Here is a 13,575-nt window from a genome sequence, read left to right as displayed (position 1 = left end):
CAGCAGAGAGCACTGTGGTCAGACTGGAAAGATGTATATATGTATGAATGCTGCAGCCCAACTTACAAATAGCTGAATATATGAGGACATGATATAAGGACATAATTGTCATTGTTGCCGTTTCTCTTACTCAAAAATGTATGTAGGAAGACTAGACAATGGTAGGTACTCAGATAGTACTATGATAAGGAAGGAAACACTTGATCTCTCCTATTATATAATGTTCTAATATTTCACTATTTCTGCATTTTCTTCTTTTTTTTACATTTTAATTCTTTTTATTAGAAATAATTTTAAGAATTACAAAAAAAAAGGAAAAACCTTTGTTTTGCTCCTTTCATGCCAATAAGAAGGCATATTAAATGGTTACGCTCTAATTTACAGTAGTTACATTTAGATCTATGAAACCTAAAAAAAAGAACACTGGGTGGAAAAGAGAGGTGGGGGTTGAAGTCCTGGAGGTTGCATGCAAGCATAACGGTCATAGTTGTTCAGACAGTAAATCTGTACAGGAATCCTGGAAATTAATAGATTTTTCATGGTGCCCTGTATTTATTTATTTTTTTAAAGTAGAAATTTTTATTTTCCTTAAGAGAAACAAATAAACAGTTGTGCAGTAACAAACAACAATCAGTTGAAATGCTTACAAAAGGTAATCGGGTAGGTACCTCCGATCTATAAAACCATTGCATTGGCATAAAGACAGCGAGAAAGCATACAAGATTGTAGCCGTGCTGGTCACATGCTGCATTTTCTTCTTGTCATCAAAAGATAAGTGCTTTCTCCTTGAGGAATTATGATTTTTTTCTCATTTTTTTCAACAGAAAATAAGTTAAACGAGATGAAGAACATTGAAAAGTCTGATCAAAGTAAAAAAAAAATCTGACTCATGATAGTTGGGAGAAAATCCCGGCCTGTGATATACAAAAGAAGTCCAAGTCACTGCACCAAAAATGGAAAACTCAGTTTTGCATAAGAAAGAGCTGCTATTTATTGGTTCCCAAATGCAAAGTTTCGGCTTGAAGTTAGCCTTAATCAAGCTTGATCTGTCCTAAGTAACATTCTGTATATAAAAAAATAAATAGATAAGTGTTTAGATCAATACTGTGCTGAGGACAGAATTAACAGAGAGGCTTTATCAGAATTATTGGGGCATTTTACTGCCATTCGTATGACATTCATCAACATCCACAATACTTCTTCTACCTCTGATGCTTTATAAAGCTAAATAGAACTCTAGTGAGATCACATTTGGCAGACCATGTTCTACACTGGAGACTTCACCAATAAAAGTTAATTGGTCACAAATAGGCTAAAAAATGGTGGAAGATTCTCAATTCAGTTATCCTTAGAATAGACCATCAATATTTGATCGGTGAAGGTCATATTCCTGGCATTCCCACCAATCAGATGAGTGAAGGGGTTGCAGGTCTTATGCAAGCACTGCAACACTTATTTTCCTCTCAGCCGACATTTCCTACTCTAAGTTACAACATTACTTAAAATATACCACCAATAAAAAGAAAAGCCTGGAGAACACCTTTAAACATACAGCAGTGGTGGGGTATCTGTTGAATACAGTTTGCTTTTTTTTTCAGCCTGAGCACTTTCAATAAAATGGAGATAAACAATGGGCAACCCCCTTCTGTCTGCTTCAATGGGTGGAGGGATCGCTTGGTGGGAGAGAGATCAATCTGCAACTAATGCAACAGCTGTGGGCACCCTGATTGAAAACCACAGGTCTTGCATAAATGGATGCAGCTCATTTATGTTTCAATGGGTGGGGTGGCTGATGTGTGGGAGGGAGGAAAATGGAATTGTGGGATTTGTAGTAAAAAAAAAAAAGTTAAACAGGAAAAACAAGTTCACAAAAAGCTAGTCACAGTGTTATGGAAATCTCACAACATAGCCATTTAGCCCCAAGACAAGCGCAGATCCTTCCTAAGCATGTCCATTACTGTCTGCCAGGTACGTACTAAAATCACCTTATGGTGGATAACCCCTTTAAATCTAGTAATAGACAGAAAATATTACAGCACCTTACTAGTAATCTATTACTAAGAATTCAGAAACATCTCTGGGTTGAGTTCGGTTAACAAGTCAAATGAAAGAAATGTACAACGGTATTATATAAGATTCTAGTTTTAATAAAGTTTCAATCATTCTTTACAATATGACCATTGATTTGCCTTTCTGTGTTGTTCATAAAACCGTAAGACTTGATAATATCTTAGATTACGCATTTATAGTTGTATTATTATTGCAATACATATTTGTTGGGAAAATAAACATAAGTCACTGTCTTCTTCATTTAGACAATACCTGGGCTTTACGGGAAGATGACATGCTGATAACTCCTGGACGCAGTGCTATGAAATGTACACAATGCCTGTGGCCCAAGGCTGAAAATGGAATGGTTGTTGTGCCCTACTCTTTTTCCTCAAATTATAGTAAGGTTTATGTCCAACAATGATATACCTATAAATATATTTTATACTTGATCTATCCCTGCACCTAGGAATATCCCTATCCCCTCCTCAATGTGACTGGGCGGTTATTGGAGTGCTTCTGTACTGCTCTATATTAATTGATCTCCTTCTCCTTCTGGCATAATTTCTTACCTCCCCCTTACTTCTCCCTTTTCTTTCTCTTCCTCCCCAATAGTTTGTTGTTGATTCTTATTGTTGACTATTGTGGGACATCATCGTGAGATAAAATCTTTTGCTCACCCTAATGTTCGCCAAACTGATGTCCACCAGTTGAAGCACCGTGCACTATTTGTATTTTGTTTTCACCATAAAACTTAATACATTTTCTTTGTCAGGTGATTGGGAGCTAAACCTACTTAAGACTACCTTCGAGGAATATGAAACACTTACCTGTGTGAGGCTTATGCCCCGGACAACAGAGAAAGACTTCCTCAACATAATGTCTTCACAGGGGTAAGTTTGGTTGAAATAACACTTATGCTAGTTCATGAAGAATGTTATAAATGCTTATAGATTAAAATGACCAAATCAATTGTTAAAAAATAATATTCATTCTGAAATTCGCAAAAATATCAACTTCATCAAAATCAGATTTTTAAGGATTAGTTTTGTTTGAATTGCATACAGGAGCAGGGATTCCTTTTAAAGGCATGAGTCTCTGTATCTGTACACTGAGTGTCAAAGCAAAAACTGTAGAACTCAATCCTTAAATAACATTTGCTGGGACACAGATACAGAGATCATGGCCCAGCGAATGTGTGTGGCTTAGTGGAGGTACAGAAGGTGACCATGCTTTGGTATCATGACTTATCCTCCACATTGGTTGGTTTGATTACTCAGCACCTGGTTCTGTTACTCTAAGACAAGAGATACAGTGTATGTTTGCGGTTCAGTGTTCATATACATGGACTCTTGTTTTTGACAGGAGTCCCTGCTCCTGTACTTCTTTTTTTGCTTAGCACCCTATAACTATAATGTAGGGCCCAGCAGAAAGTACATACAGAAGCAAATACCTCTGTCAAAAGCAGCAGCCTCTGCTCCTCTATACAAGTACATTAGCTGGGCTTGGCACTTGGCACTTGGCACCATCTAGTCAATGTATAAAGCAGTTTAGTTCTGTACAAGACTAGAGTCTCTACTCCTGTCAGGCACTGCCAAGCCCAAATGGGCTTTTGAATATAAATCTAATCCAACAGCCAATTCAAGCAAATTGACCAAACACCATGGGACAAAACGCAAGACAATGATAGCCTTTGACATTGATTATTGACTTTAGTATTTTGACAAAAATATCAACTAAATGTAAACAAAAATCTATTTAAAAAAAAAACTATTTTGTTTCCAGAAACACTAAAGATTAAAATAGAATGCAAAGAATATTCAACAAACATCTTTGGATGAAGAATAATGTTTGCATCAAATATGCTCAATCTTGTGAGATTTTCTGCTGTCGGATTTCTTTGTGGAAATGCAAAGGATTTTAAGCAGTGAAAGATTTAAATTACGAGCCTTATACTTTATGTTTATACTTGTTATTTGTAAGACACAGTTTAATCTTTTGATATTGGGGAGGGGAGTAAAGGTTCTCATACCTAAGGGGATGTTCACACAGAGAAAATTCTGTAAAATTTTTAATGCTCAATTAACTTAATGGATCCGCTATCTTCTGCATGGAGCGTAAATGATCAGAATCAGAACTTATGTCCATGGCAGATTGTCAAATCAGATTGACAGATGGTACTTTCCTGACGGATTAAAAAAAAAAAAGAAACAAAACATTTATTGAAATGACCCATTCTGCCGTATGACGCGATATTATCAGGAGGATCTCAGGGATTACCGGTATCTTGTTTCCTGACTATAAAACCAAATCATTTCAATTGACCAATGTCCTGATAGGAGTATTATAATAATGTCTTGTTTCTTCTTGTTTCCTTTATTCAGGTGTGTAGCTTATTTAGGAGGAATAGGTGGAGGTCAGATGGTTGGATTAGACTCAGCTGGTTGCATGTACAGAGGAATTATACAGCATGAGATAAACCATGCCCTGGGCTTCTACCATGAACATACGAGAAGTGACCGTGATGACTATGTCACCATCATGTACCAGTATATCTCACCAGGTAATGTCCCCGCCATAAATACATATTTAAATATTCTATTAAACATTACAAAATCCAGTCTAATTAAAATGTATTATCTTATAGGTGTTGTTTCAAATTTTAACAAAGCAAACAGCAATAATCTTGGTCTGGAGTATGGACCAATGATGCATTATGACAAGTAAGTTTGTTTTGTTGTTTAATTAATATTTTTTTTAAATAATATTTTATTACTACTCTTCTGAGATATATTATTCTGCCACCATCTTGGACATTTACCTTGTTCCTCTCTCCCGTATCGGACAGCTATGCGTTCGGTAACACTTCAGGACAACCCACCATTGTGCCCAAACCTGACCCAAATGTCCCAATTGGACAAAAAGATGGAATAAGCCCTCTAGATATGTCTAAGATCAACAAACTCTATCAATGTGGTAAGTTCTTACAGGTCTAGAGGTTTTAAGAACTTGTGTCCCAGATCTATCTCATCAACACAATGGAACCATATTGGACCAATAAAGATCATTTTCAGACATATACATTTTAATTATTGATTACTTTTTTTTCTTTTTAGATGTTTGTACAAATTTACTGAATAATAACAGCGGAAGCCTGACCTCAGCCAACTACCCATCAGCCTACCCAAATAATGCCAGCTGTGTCTGGCTCATAAGAACACCATCACAACAGGTAAAGTAAACTCCTTTAACTTTTAAATCACCTTTACATATAAAGCACCAGTGATTTTTTAGGATAGAAAAAAAAAAAACACACAATGTAAAACACCATTATCAAGTTTTATAATCTACTGTTTTCTTAGTTGGTAAATAGTTTGTAAAAACAAGATAAAAAAAAAATATATGTATTGTATATTCATCTTCCTGACTAATAAAGAAAGGTTGACGAAAATCACTTAAAAGTAATACTCAAGGGTTTGTGTCCTTGTAAAAAATTGTCCTGTTGGGAAGAATAGTTATGTGTAAAGGTTAAGTAGGTAACAAAAGGAACAACTGATACTTAAATAATCCTAATATAATCCCTACTGCCCCTACCCTAGAGCTAGGAAAAGTAATTGCCCCTAAAGGGTCGGCCCCACATGAAAACCTGTCCTTACTGATCCCAAATTACCCAACAAATATGTCAGGTTATATATTATATATTATTCACATCTATATCTATACTGTTTTTATTTCCATATTATCCATCACATTGATGTTATTTAATTTTTTATATTTTTGTTAATAATGTTGATGCCCAGGTCTTATGCCTTTAACATTTCTACTATAATCCACTTGATGTAACAAAAGGTCCCTCTACAATGAAGAATGATATTTCTATGTGAATTAAGCACTAAAAGGGATTTATTTATTTTATTTATGCCTTTCTTTATTACTTTTTATAGGTTGCATTGAACTTTGTGGCTTTTGATGTCCAGTCATCTCCTAATTGTATGTCGGACTATATTAGGATTTATAATGGACCCACTAAGAATTATCCTCTGTTATTGGACAGAACCTGCGGGACTGGGTTGATTCCTCCAATTATTGGATCTACTAACCAACTATTGGTTGAGTTTTCCAGTGATAGCAGTGTTACTGGGGTCGGGTTCAAAGCTGTGTACAGCACAGGTACAGTATTACGGTACATTCTAGTCCTCGTATTATATATTTTTAAATTTAGTAAATTTTTCATTGCTATAAATCAAGAGGTTTCCAATTATTTACAATGATGACCTATCCTTATTGTCCAATTACACAGGGGTTCCCCCCACCCCCTGCACTGATCATCTGTTCAGCATGCTGCACTATACAGTTATTGAGGCCGGAAGGATAGCGCCCTTCATTGTATAGTGGTGGCACCAGGCAACTACAGCTCAACTCTCATAAAAGCCACAAGTAACTAGAGCAAGCAGTATAAAATGAATGGTGCTAAGCTTCTGGTCCCGTTCACAATATAGTGCTGGGCAATAAACAAGCCAACAGTGGAGTTGCCCGATATTGGCACCCAAAAAACTAGCGAATAATAGCCTATCCTATGGAAAGTCACGGTAATCCCTTTAATGTAGTTGTGGTAAAATGTGAAATGAGTTGTAGCAATAGGATCAGCCATTTACAACACAGTAGAGATGCCACTTTGTCTAGCACACCGTTTTATTGCTGTTATGGTTTTTTTTTCTTATATTAAGAGTACCGTTAAGAAAAAGATTCAAAAATGTTATAAGATACTGTATACATGTATTTGTGTACTTCATTCACTATACTAAAACTGTTACCTACAGTGCAATGTGGAGGAACCTTCTATATGCCCCAAGGATCCTTTACTTCCCCCGGTTATCCCAATAACTATGGACCATATCTGAACTGCGTCTACACAATCGCGGCTCCTGCTGGCAAGACGGTAAGGATTCTTCTTATAAGATTGTCTAAAGACGCCAAAAGGGTTTTCGTTTTTAACTTTAGTTTTTATCTATCCCCATTCTGATTATCTTTACTATCATTATCAATATTTTTATCGATCACAACATATTATATTATTATGGATAGGGAGTACATACAGGTTCTGCCTCAGATTTAATGTTGCAGATATCAATGTAACTAAATGATTGAACACAACATCACATATGTAGCAGATCCTGTATGTGTGAATACAAAACTGAGAATATTAGGAATAATCCCATCATCCATAGAGAAAACTCCAGAAAACTGGCCCAGCTCTAGAAAAGTCTTGGAGAGGGAAATGTGAGGTTTGGATTTTGGGGATTATTTTCCCAATGAATGGTATGGGTATGGTGGTGGATAGAGATGAGGAGGAGATGTAGGGAGGTGCAGCACTGGGGAGAGCTCTGTGGATGAGAGTAAGGAGTGTAAATGATATTCTATACTGGAAGGAAAACCAACGCAGAGACTGACATCCACAATGGACTGGAGAGGGAAGAGTTAAATGTAGGGAGAATAAATAGTAATGAGTCGCAGTATTCAAGGCGAGAATGAATCAATACAACAATAAGAGGTTTTGCTCTTTTACAACAATAAAATGGCGGCTTCTGGAGATGGTTTTTGAGATACAAGTGACAGAAACGTATACAGGAGTAAATATAGGGACAGATCTGAGCCAAACAGGACCCCAAAACAGCAGGCATGCCTAGTCATAATGGGATAGGACAAACCATTGAGTGACATATCCACATGATTCCTCAAAGTCATAAATACTTTATATGTTTCTATCATGTCTGCCTTATTAATTGTCATAATGTGATCAGCTATCCTGTATTACCATGGTGTATAATAACATTATCATGTATGTGTCTAATCCTTACAGATTTCCCTGAGCTTCAGTGATTTCCATCTGGAGGATAGTCCTTTCTGCATATATGACAACATAAGGTGGTTGGATGGGACGGTCTCAAGAGGTCCATTTTGTGGTGACCGTAACCCATTTGTGATTAAAACTAAGTCCAATACCATGAAGCTGACCTTTCGTAGCGATGGATTCAATCAGAAGACAGGATTCACAGCATCATATACATTTGGTGAGTCCTACAGCCTGATCTTTATATAGTCTTCACATACACAGCACATTATACAATGTATGTAAGAATTCACTGAAAATGTTATTATTATCCTAGAGCAGGGGTCCTCAAACTACGGCCCGCGGGCCACATGCGGCCCGCCGAGGACATTTATCCGGCCCGCCGGGCAGGTGAATTCTTCAGGTATTTAGCCCTGCTTCTGGCAAGAAGGGCTAAATACCTGAGGAATTCACATATAACCGGGCCCCATCACTAAACTATAGACTGCAGTTGTATGCTAGATATTATTATCCATATGAAATTATCACATGGTCCTAGAGGATGTGTATATATATATATATATATATATATATATATATATATATACTCTATATTTGTAGGATTAATTATTTTACCTAATGTATTCATTTTGTCTATCTATTTAAACAAGACAACCCCTATTATACATACTGTACATTCAAAACTAAAAAAGTTTTCTTCTTTTTTTTCTTTTCTTATCTTTTAATCTTAAAATATGTCACTGACCATGACACATTTCTATAGAATTGGATGTATTTGATTTTCTAATACATCTTTCTCTGTCTTTATTTTTCTTTACAGTGTAACTGAAGGTCTCTAGACCCCGGAAAACTATTTATCTCAAACAGTTGATTGAAGAAATGACTGGACATCACTCCTGAGGATAAACCTATGGAATATTCATCTGGATTTCCTTTTACTTTAGTGAATTGTAGTTGAAAAGGACCTAGATATTAAGAATTGATTCCAAATGATTTCTCGGTTACTTATACACGTGTGTAGTTTGTTGAAGAAAATTCTAATAAAGTCTCTTATTGGATCAATATTTTGTCCCATATTCAGTTGTTTTAAATGCATCAATATACCATATCTATCAGCGTATAACACACACTAAAACCCTACCTGCATTTTCCGATAAATGTGCTGGTCACAGATATATCAAAGTGGCCGCAGTGCCTGCTGCTCATTAAGGATCAGCAGCCCAGTCGTGGCCACTTTAAAACAGTGACCAGTGGCGGCTCCTGTGGGCTCGGACGCAACACTTATCTCATGCTCTGCTTTTTATTCTCCTTACCTTCCAGCATAATGAGTGATGTCCTCTGCAAGCTCACTGCATCAGGGACATCTCTTGTCATTCCGTGCAGCCACCGCTGGACAGAGTGGCCACAGTGCCGGCTGCTTGTTAAAGTTCAGCAGCCCGGCCTTAGCCACTTTAGAACAGTCTCTAGTAATGACGAGTAACATCCCGGATGCCACGCAGAGAAGCTGGCAGAGGACGTCACTCAGCATTTTTTACTGTCCGCACAGCCCGCATGACCCGCCGCCTGACCTGAGACTGCCGGAGCGCGGCAATGATGAGTCGGGGGGGGGGGGGGGGGGGGGGGGAATGATGAGACAAAGGGTGGGAATGATGAGGCAGGGGAGGAATGGTGAGAAGGGCGGAATGATTGGTTCCTTTTACACTCTGAGGGTAGAGAGCAATGTTGGTGACATTACCTTGTAAGAAGGGATCATTTGCTGAGGAGCTGCATACACCAACTATTTCCGAATAACTGGCTTCCTGGGGCATGTGTATGACGCGCACACACAATCTTATGCTCTTTGAATATAGACAACATAGACAGCCTTTCCCATTTTTTAAATTCAATTATGTGAACTAAAATAAATATGAAAACAATTTGGCATTGCTACGTGCAGAAATGTCCAAACTAGTAAAATATAATGCACAATAAATTACACAAATGTAAAGAAGAAAAAAAAATTATAAACAGAATTGCAGATTTTTGGTCCCGACAAATACCAGAAAACAAAATGAATAAAAGGTGATCAAAAAGTCCCATGAAAACAAAAATGATACCTTTAAACAACTACAGATTATGGTATAAAAATGATTTCTCATACACCCCCCGTATACGGAAAATAAAAGTGTTATGGGGGTCAGAACAGGACAATATTAAGCATACTCATTTTCCTAAAAAAAAATGTTTAAGTAGTAAAACAAAACAAAATCTATTTAAACGGAATTAAAGGAAATTTGTCATCAGTATCACCTTCACCAACCTGTCGGTGCAGACAGGAAAAGCAGGTGAAACTGATGACAACCAAACTTACCTGATCCCGTTCCATGCTGCTATCTTCCTCTGTATTTTCTATTCCACAATCGATTTGGAGCATAGGCGGAGATTCCTGAAATCACCGCTGCTGTTTGCTAGCAGCGGGACCCAGCAGAAAAGCAGCAGCAGTGACATCAGGAAGCTCCGCCCATGCTCCAAGTCAGTAAATACAAAGGAAGATGGCGGAAGAACAGGAGTATGGAACGAGAGCAGGTAAATATGGTGACTGTCAGTGTCAACTACACTACCTGTTCTTTACCAATAGCCGAAACACATACACTAGCTCACATAAATGAGTCCACCCCTCATAGTTTTTGCAAATATTTTATATGTCTTCATGTGACAACACTGAAGAAATTACATTCTTCTATAATGTAAAGTAGTCGATGCAAAGCCTGTATAACAGTGTTTATGTTACGCCGAGCGCTCCGGGTCCCCGCTCCTCCCCGGAGCGCTCGCTACACTCTCCTCACTGCAGCGCTCCGGTCAGATCCACTGACCCGGGGCGCTGCGATACCGCCTCCAGCCGGGATGCGATTCGCGATGCGGGTAGCGCCCGCTCGCGATGCGCACCCCGGCTCCCGTACCTGACTCGCTCTCCGTCAGTCCTGTCCCGGCGCGCGCGGCCCCGCTCCCTAGGGCGCGCGCGCGCCGGGTCTTTGCGATTTAAAGGGCCACTGCGCCGCTGATTGGCGCAGTGGTTCCAATTAGTGTTATCACCTGTGCACTTCCCTATATCACCTCACTTCCCCTGCACTTCCTTGCCGGATCTTGTTGCCATCGTGCCAGTGAAAGCGTTTCCTTGTATGTTCCTAGCCTGTGTTCCAGACCTCCTGCCGTTGCCCCTGACTACGATCCTTGCTGCCTGCCCCGACCTTCTGCTACGTCCGACCTTGCTTCTGTCTACTCCCTTGTACCGCGCCTATCTTCAGCAGCCAGAGAGGTTGAGCCGTTGCTAGTGGATACGACCTGGTCACTACCGCCGCAGCAAGACCATCCCGCTTTGCGGCGGGCTCTGGTGAAAACCAGTAGTGACTTAGAACCGATCCACTAGCACGGTCCACGCCAATCCCTCTCTGGCACAGAGGATCCACTACCTGCCAGCCGGCATCGTGACAGTAGATCCGGCCATGGATCCCGCTGAAGTTTCTCTGCCAGTTGTCGCTGACCTCACCACGGTGGTCGCCCAGCAGTCGTAACAGATAGCGCAACAAGGCCAACAGCTGTCTCAACTGACCGTTATGCTTCAGCAGTTACTACCACAGCTTCAGCAATCATCTCCTCCGCCAGCTCCTGCATCTCCTCCGCAGCGAGTGTCCGCTTCTGGTCTACGACTATCCTTGCCGGATAAATTTGATGGGGACTCTAAGTTTTGCCGTGGCTTTCTTTCCCAATGTTCCCTGCACCTGGAGATGATGTCGGACCAGTTTCCCACTGAAAGGTCTAAGGTGGCTTTCGTAGTCAGCCTTCTGTCTGGAAAAGCCCTGTCTTGGGCCACACCGCTCTGGGACCGCAATGACCCCGTCACTGCCTCTGTACACTCCTTCTTCTCGGAAATTCGAAGTGTCTTTGAGGAACCTGCCCGAGCCTCTTCTGCTGAGACTGCCCTGTTGAACCTGGTCCAGGGTAATTCTTCCGTTGGCGAGTATGCCGTACAATTCCGTACTCTTGCTTCAGAATTATCCTGGAATAATGAGGCCCTCTGCGCGACCTTTAAAAAAGGCCTATCCAGCAACATTAAAGATGTTCTGGCCGCACGAGAAATCCCTGCTAATCTACATGAACTCATTCACCTAGCCACTCGCATTGACATGCGTTTTTCCGAAAGGCGTCAGGAGCTCCGCCAGGATATGGACTCTGTTCGCACGAGGCGTTTCTTCTCCCCGGCTCCTCTCTCCTCTGGTCCCCTGCAATCTGTTCCTGTGCCTCCCGCCGTGGAGGCTATGCAGGTCGACCGGTCTCGCCTGACACCTCAAGAGAGGACACGACGCCGCATGGAGAATCTCTGCCTGTACTGTGCTAGTACCGAACACTTCCTGAAGGATTGTCCTATCCGTCCTCCCCGCCTGGAAAGACGTACGCTGACTCCGCACAAAGGTGAGACAGTCCTTGATGTCTACTCTGCTTCTCCACGTCTTACTGTGCCTGTGCGGATGTCTGCCTCTGCCTTCTCCTTCTCTGCTGTGGCCTTCTTGGACTCCGGATCTGCAGGAAATTTTATTTTGGCCTCTCTCGTCAACAGGTTCAACATCCCGGTGACCAGTCTCGCCAGACCCCTTTACATCAATTGTGTAAACAATGAAAGATTGGACTGTACCATACGTTTCCGCACGGAGCCCCTTCTAATGCACATCGGACCTCATCACGAGAGGATTGAACTTTTGGTCCTTCCCAATTGCACTTCTGAAATTCTCCTTGGACTTCCCTGGCTTCAACTTCACTCCCCAACCCTGGATTGGTCCACTGGGGAGATCAAGAGTTGGGGGCCCTCTTGTTCCAAGGACTGCCTAAAACCGGTTCCCAGTAACCCTTGCCGTGACTCTGTGGTTCCTCCCGTAACCGGTCTCCCTAAGGCCTATATGGACTTTGCGGATGTTTTTTGCAAAAAACAAGCTGAGACTCTACCTCCTCACAGGCCTTATGATTGTCCTATCGACCTCCTCCCGGGCACTACTCCACCCCGGGGCAGAATTTATCCTCTGTCCGCCCCAGAGACTCTTGCCATGTCTGAATACGTCCAGGAAAATTTAAAAAAGGGCTTTATCCGTAAATCCTCCTCTCCTGCCGGAGCCGGATTTTTCTTTGTGTCCAAAAAAGATGGCTCTCTACGCCCTTGCATTGACTACCGCGGTCTTAATAAAATCACGGTTAAGAACCGCTACCCTCTACCTCTCATCTCTGAACTCTTTGATCGCCTCCAAGGTGCCCACATCTTTACCAAACTGGACTTAAGAGGTGCTTATAATCTCATCCGCATCAGAGAGGGGGATGAATGGAAAACGGCATTTAACACCAGAGATGGACACTTTGAGTATCTGGTCATGCCCTTTGGCCTGTGCAACGCCCCTGCCGTCTTCCAAGACTTTGTTAATGACATTTTTCGTGATCTTTTATACTCCTGTGTTGTTGTATATCTGGACGATATCCTGATTTTTTCTGCCAATCTAGAAGAACACCGCCAGCATGTCCGTATGGTTCTTCAGAGACTTCGTGACAATCAACTCTATGCCAAAATAGAGAAATGTCTGTTTGAATGCCAATCTCTTCCTTTCCTAGGATACTTGGTCTCTGGCCAGGGACTACAAATGGATCCAGACAAACTC

The 13,575-nt window shown here is 40.8% G+C and overlaps 1 protein-coding gene across 1 annotated transcript; it reads left to right on the top strand.

Annotated features, from left to right (window-relative positions):
• The first annotated feature begins 841 nt into the window (after positions 1-841).
• LOC130294963 (embryonic protein UVS.2-like) lies at positions 842-8,725 on the top strand. Its single transcript, XM_056545119.1, has 11 exons — positions 842-869; positions 2,316-2,450; positions 2,825-2,942; positions 4,434-4,612; positions 4,697-4,772; positions 4,898-5,025; positions 5,166-5,281; positions 5,994-6,219; positions 6,870-6,988; positions 7,910-8,120; positions 8,721-8,725. Exons 1-11 carry the CDS (start codon positions 842-844, stop codon positions 8,723-8,725), a joined length of 1,341 nt encoding a protein of 446 aa, XP_056401094.1.
• The last annotated feature ends 4,850 nt before the right edge of the window (positions 8,726-13,575 follow it).

This window comes from Hyla sarda, chromosome 11 (genome assembly GCF_029499605.1).
Source record: "Hyla sarda isolate aHylSar1 chromosome 11, aHylSar1.hap1, whole genome shotgun sequence".
In the NCBI taxonomy this organism is placed as follows: Eukaryota; Metazoa; Chordata; class Amphibia; order Anura; family Hylidae; genus Hyla; species Hyla sarda.
This window is presented reverse-complemented; position numbering and strand designations above follow the sequence as displayed.

Excerpts from the sequence above, each read along its gene's own strand:
- LOC130294963 (XM_056545119.1), top strand. The coding sequence starts at position 842 with ATGAAGAACATTGAAAAGTCTGATCAAA. Across the intron at positions 4,773-4,897 it reads CCAATGATGCATTATGACAA|CTATGCGTTCGGTAACACTT; the intron begins GTAAGTTTGTTT and ends CGTATCGGACAG. Across the intron at positions 5,026-5,165 it reads CAACAAACTCTATCAATGTG|ATGTTTGTACAAATTTACTG; the intron begins GTAAGTTCTTAC and ends TTTTCTTTTTAG.